The sequence below is a fragment of the Oncorhynchus keta genome, chromosome 28, assembly GCF_023373465.1.
Source record: "Oncorhynchus keta strain PuntledgeMale-10-30-2019 chromosome 28, Oket_V2, whole genome shotgun sequence".
NCBI classification, from domain to species: Eukaryota; Metazoa; Chordata; class Actinopteri; order Salmoniformes; family Salmonidae; genus Oncorhynchus; species Oncorhynchus keta.
Genome location: NC_068448.1, coordinates 13,122,915 through 13,128,914, shown reverse-complemented (window position 1 = coordinate 13,128,914; position 6,000 = coordinate 13,122,915). Strand labels below are relative to the sequence as shown.

The following is a 6,000-nucleotide window of genomic DNA, read 5'->3' as shown; positions in this document are numbered from 1 at the left end:
CGTGTGAATACTACGGTTCTGCTTGGCTTGGCTTGGCTTGGCTTGGCTTGGCTCAGTAGTGTGAATACTACGGTTCTGCTTGGCTTGGCTTGGCTTGGCTCAGTAGTGTGAAAACTACGGTTCTGCTTGGCTTGGCTTGGCTCAGTAGTGTGAAAACGAGTTCTGCTTGGCTCAGTAGTGTGAAAACTACGGTTCTGCTTGGCTTAGCTTGGCTCAGGAATGTGAAAACCACGGTTCTGCTTGACTTGGCTCAGGAATGTGAAAACCACGGTTCTGCTTGACTTGGCTCAGGAATGTGAAAACCACGGTTCTGCTTGGCTCGGCTCGGCAGTGTATCAAGGACATAATATTGAACACAGATCATAGAGAACTGTTGAGTCACCATGACCATCAGTCTACTTTAATTGACCTGCTATACTTATACTGCACCATCTGGCCACATATGTTCAGTTCACAAACCACACTGGTCAAAGTTTGATTTGAAATTGGTAGACACATTGATATATGGATTTAATTTTATACACAGATAAAGATACAACATGTACCTACACTGAGTGTACAAAACATGAACACCTGCTCTTTCCATGACGTAGCCTGACCAGTTGAATCCAGGTGAAAGCTATGATACCGTATTGATGTCAATTATTGTTAAATCCACTTCAATCAGTGTAGATGAAGGGGAGGAGCCAGGTTATAGAAAGATTTTTAAGCCTTAAGACAATTGAGACATAGGTTGTGTATGTGTGCTATTCAGAGGGTGAATGGGCAAGACTATATATTTAAGTGGTGTATGGTAGAAGGTGCCAGATGTACCTGGTTTGAGTCAAGAACTGCAATGAACTTTCGACACCTTGTAGAGTCCTTTCCCTGACGAATTGAAGGGAGCGGGGGGTGCAACTCAACGTTAGTATGGTGTTCGCAATGTTTGGTATACTCAGTGTATGTAGCTCATAGTAATAATGATCTTACAAAACACTTGTAACAGATTATTGTCGTCACAAGTATGTCATGCATGAAGGATCTATGTAGTATATAATCATTTCAAAGTAAAGGAATGGAAAATATAACGAAAACATACATCTGTACATACGTCAACAGAAGGTAGTAACAATGTGAACTGACATATTTACATTTCTCGTTTGTTTAGACATAGCATAAATAGGAGATATAAACATATCTGGAACATATAGCATGACTCACAGTCTGATGTAATATGAAACTGATCCCTGTCCTTTGTGGTCTGTCTGTCTGCCTAATAATAACCTGGTTAGATTCATCCTAAAAGAGAGGGAGGCCCCTCTACTACAGTAAATACAGTATTGTATTGTTCTAGGAGGGAGGCCCCTCTACTACAGTAAATACAGTATTGTATTGTCCTAGGAGGGAGGCCCCTCTACTACAGTAAATACAGTATTGTATTGTCCTAGGAGGGAGGCCCCTCTACTACAGTAAATACAGTATTGTATTTTCCTGAGAGGGAGGCCCCTCTACTACAATCAGTTAAATACTATATTTTCCTAGGAGGCAACCCTCTCTACTACAGTAAATACAGTATTATATTGTCCTAAGAAGGAAGGCCCCTATACTAGAATAAATACACTATTATATTGTCCTGGGAGAGAGACCCCTCTACTACAGTAAATAATGTACTATATTGTCTTAGGAGAGAGACACATCTACTTCAGTAATACAGTATTAAATTGCCTTAAGAGGGAGGCCCTAGAACTAAAGTAAATACTGTATCATATTGTCCTAGGAGGGGGCCCTAGCCTGTTCACAGATCTGTTTGTATTGTCTTGTGCCAACTGGTCAGTTGGCAAGACAGCCCAAACAGATCTAGGACCTGGCTAGGGAGGCCTCTCTCTCTACTATATCTTACATTGCTGCTACAACAATACAGGCACTTTGTTTGGCTGTGAGTGACTTGGATCTAGCCTGGTCTCAGATCTGTTTGGTCTGCCTTGCCATGACAATGACCATAGATGTTGGCTAAGCAGCACAAACAGATCTGAGACCAGGCTAATTTGGATCCTGATATCAACGGAATGATAGTTTCACCATAATACACTAAGGATTATTTGTATTACTTTTTAAAAACTTTACTTTATTTGGTAAATATTTTCTTAACTTTTTAATTTCACGGTAAGGTTGTAATCTGTTGTAATTGGCGCCTGTGTCAAATACAATGTGATTAGATTGGATTTGATGCTCTCATTCTATATTTAAACAATACAAGTCATTTTAGGCCTACTAAAGTGTGCTAAATTCATCTTAGAAATGTCATCTGCATTGTTACTGTGCTTAAGCCTTGAACATGTGATTATGCTTTGTTTCCTATATAGATACTGTAGTATTCAAATATTTGGTATTTCGTCTTTTTTGTTCTGTATCACTTTTCTCAAGTACATCTCTGTCGGACCCTTTACAATTATAGGATAAATATCGTACATGCATTCATCATAATCTCTTACACAATTTATAAATACTAATGATCGTAGTGTTCCTCTGACATACTTTAAATAAATATATTATACAATTTGAATCGATTTAAATGGAATGGTCATACACTGGTGTGTGCTGTTGCAAAAAGTTATATTTGTAGTTTCCTTTGTTGTGTGGTCTGCGTTCGATCAATTCCTTTATTTATTTTACACGCTGTGTTATTACTTGTGCGTGCACTTGACACCACATATCCAAGATATGCTCAATCACTGCATATTAGCAATGTGATATCTTTATTTTCATATCTTTCATTGTTATTTACAGAAGTTAATTAGTTGTGCACCTCAGTGTGTCTCTCAGCCAGGGTGTGAAGAGTCACGTTGTGTTTATGAGTTATACACATGACACTCAGACATAAGGGTGGTGTTGCACTTCTAACAAGTACTATATATATCTGCTCTCTCTCTCTCACTCTCTCTCTCTCTCTCGTGTCTAGTATCATTTATTCAGATACCTCTCTAGGCCTGATGTTACTGCATCATTGAGTGTTTCTCCTCTCTTCCCCAGCCTTTCACAAGTCACCATTGTTCATTCTTTCTGTTCTTGAAACTTGAGTTGATGAATTCTGAATTGCACCTCAAGCATGCATTTAGAATCCATTTAGTTGATTTACTGAAGTTTATCCATAATGCTTTCCCTCTTCTGACCATCCTCGAAGGATTGCTCTCAGAGTTGTAATATCCCTGTCATCCTGTGTTTGTTCTTCTTCCAAGAAACGTCCTTTCCAGTTCTCTCTCTCTCTCTCTCTCTGCATAGCCGTAGTGAGCTTTGTACGTTAGGCATGCAGTTCATTCCTCCTGTTCTCTTGCATGGGGTGAAGTGACTAGCCGTGAAGGGAATCACATTCCTACTATAATTGTAATATTCTGTTTAGACAGAAACAGAGATGTAGAGACAGTAGCCTCAAATGAATCAATGTACAGTACGTTTATATTCCATGCTGTTTAGGTCTGTATTTCATGGCTCACTCACGTTTTCCCTCTCGTTCAATAACAACCTCCTCGGTGAGAGGGTGAGGAGACAGAAGGGGCAGACAGACAGACAGGTGATATTTCATAGGGGTCCTTCCTTCCCGGGCCATAACACAGCTGTCCTTGTTTCCATGTTGGGGTCAGTGCGGGCTGTCCGATGGTCAAAGGTGTGTGTGTGTGTGTGTGTGTGTGTGTGTGTGTGTGTGTGTGTGTGTGTGTGTGTGTGTGTGTGTGTGTGTGTGTGTGTGTGTGTGTGTGTGTGTGTGTGTGTGTGTGTGTGTGTGTGTGTGTGTGTGTGTGTGTGTGTGTGTGTGTGTGTGTGAGAGAGTACAAGCTGTTCTCGGTGGAGTGTGTGTATTTTGTGCTTGTGTCTTCTCTATATAGCTACACGTGTGTATATACAGTACCAGTCAAATGTTTGGACACACCTACTCATTCAAGGCTTTTCTTTATTTTTACAATTTTATACATTGTAGAATAAAAGTGAAGACATCAAAACTATGAAATAATACATATGTAATCATGTAGTAACCAAAAAAATGTAGATTCTTCAAAGTAGCCACCCTTTGCCTTGATGACAGCTTTGCACATTCTTGAAGTTCTCTCAACCAGCTTCATGACGTAGTCACCTGGAATGCATTTCAGTTAACAGGTGCGCCTTGTTAAAAGTTAATTTGTGGAATTTCTTTCCTTCTTAATGTGTTTGAGCCAATCAGTTGTGTTGTGACAAGGTGGGATTGGTATACAGAAGATAGATTGGTAAAAGACCAAGTCCATATTATGGCAAGAACAGCTCAAATAAGCAAAGGGAAATGACAGTCCATCATTACTTTAAGACATGAAGGTCAGTCAATATGGAACATTTCAAGAACTTTTAAAGTTTCTTCAAGTGCAGTCACAAAAACAATCAAGCGCTATGATGAAACTGGCTCTAATGAGGACCGCCACAGGAAAGGAAGACCCAGAGTTACCTCTGCTGCAGACTATACGTTCATTACCAGCCTCAGAAATTGCAGCCCAAATAAATGCTTCACAGAGTTCAAGTAACAGACACATCTCAACATCAACTGTTCAGAGGATACTGTGTGAGTCAGGCCTTCATGGTCGAATTGCTGCAAAGAAACCGCTGCTAAAGGACACCAATAAGAAGAGACTTGCTTGGGCCAAGAAACACAAGCAATGGACATTAGACCGGTGGAAATCTGTCCTTTGGTCTGATGAGTCCAAATTTGAGACCAACCGCCGTGTCTTTGTGAGATCTACCGTGATGCATGGAGGAGGAGGTGTGATGGTGTGGGGTGCTTTGCTGGTGACACTGTCTGTGATTTGTTTTAGAATTCAAGGCTCACTTAACCAGCATGGCTACCACAGCATTCTGTAGTGATACGCCATCCCATCTGGTTTGCGCTTAGTGGGACTATCATTTGTTTTTCAATAGGACAATGACCCAACACAGCTCAAGGCTGTGAATGGGCTATTAGACCAAGAAGGAGAGTGATGGAGTGCTGCTTCAGATGACCTGGCTTCTTCAGATGACCTGGCACAATCACCCAACCAATTGAGATGGTTTGGGATGAGTTGGACCGCAGAGTGAAGGAAAAGCAGCCAACAAGTGCTCAGCATATCTGGGAACTCCTTCAAAACTGTTGGGAAAGCATTCCAGGTGAAGCTGGTTGAGAGAATGCCAAAAGTGTGCAAAGCTTTCATCAAGGCAAAGGGTGGCTACTTTGAAGAATCTCAAATATAAAATATAGTTGAGATAACAATTTTTTGGTTACTACATGATTCCATATGTGTTGTTTCATAGTTATGATGTCTTCACTATTATTCTACAATGTAGAAAATAGCAAAAATAAAGAAAGACCCTTGAATGAGTAGGTGTGTCCAAACTTTTGACTGGTACCGTACGTGTGTGTGTCAGTAGAGGCTGTCCTTGGTGGTGGAGGTGTGTGTGGTGGTGGAGGTGTGTGTGGTGGTGGAGTCGTCAGGTATGGAGCCCCTGCGCGGGGTTCTTGGTCTGCAGCGTAACAGGGCCTGTAGCTCCCTGGACACAGAGCTGCTGAAGAAGGTGTAGATCCAGGGGTTGGTACAGGAATTCAGACTGGCCAGCAGCATCAGGATGGTGAACGCCACGCCTACATAGAGAGAGAGGACACATGACGCAAAGACACACCCACACACGGCAAGACAAAGACATATACAGTACAGAGCCTATAGAAAGTCTACAGTTGAACTGTTTTCACATGTTGTTGCGCAACAAAGTGGGATTGAAATAGATGTAATTCTGATTGTTTGTCGTTGATCTACACAAAGTACTCCATAATGTCAAAGTGCAAAGAAAACAGAGTATTTCTGTCTGTAATAAAGCCCTTTTGTGTGGAAAAACTAATTCTGATTGGCTGTGCCTGACTCCGAAGTGGGTGGTTCTATGCCCTCCAGGCCCACTCATGGCTGCGCCCCTGCCAAGTCATGTGAAATCAATAGATTAGTGCCTAATAAATATATTTCAATAGACTGATGTCCTCAA

General features: G+C 41.2%; 1 protein-coding gene across 1 annotated transcript in view; it reads right to left on the bottom strand.

Annotated features, from left to right (window-relative positions):
- Window positions 1-3,671: 3,671 nt before the first annotated feature.
- LOC118370711 (vasopressin V2 receptor-like) overlaps window positions 3,672-6,000 on the bottom strand; it is a 69,835-nt gene continuing 67,506 nt past the window's right edge. Inside the window, exon 7 of the mRNA XM_052484887.1 lies at window positions 3,672-5,608. Within this exon, the coding sequence (XP_052340847.1) occupies window positions 5,391-5,608 (218 nt within the window). The 3' untranslated portion in view covers window positions 3,672-5,390. The remainder of the gene's footprint in view (window positions 5,609-6,000) is intronic.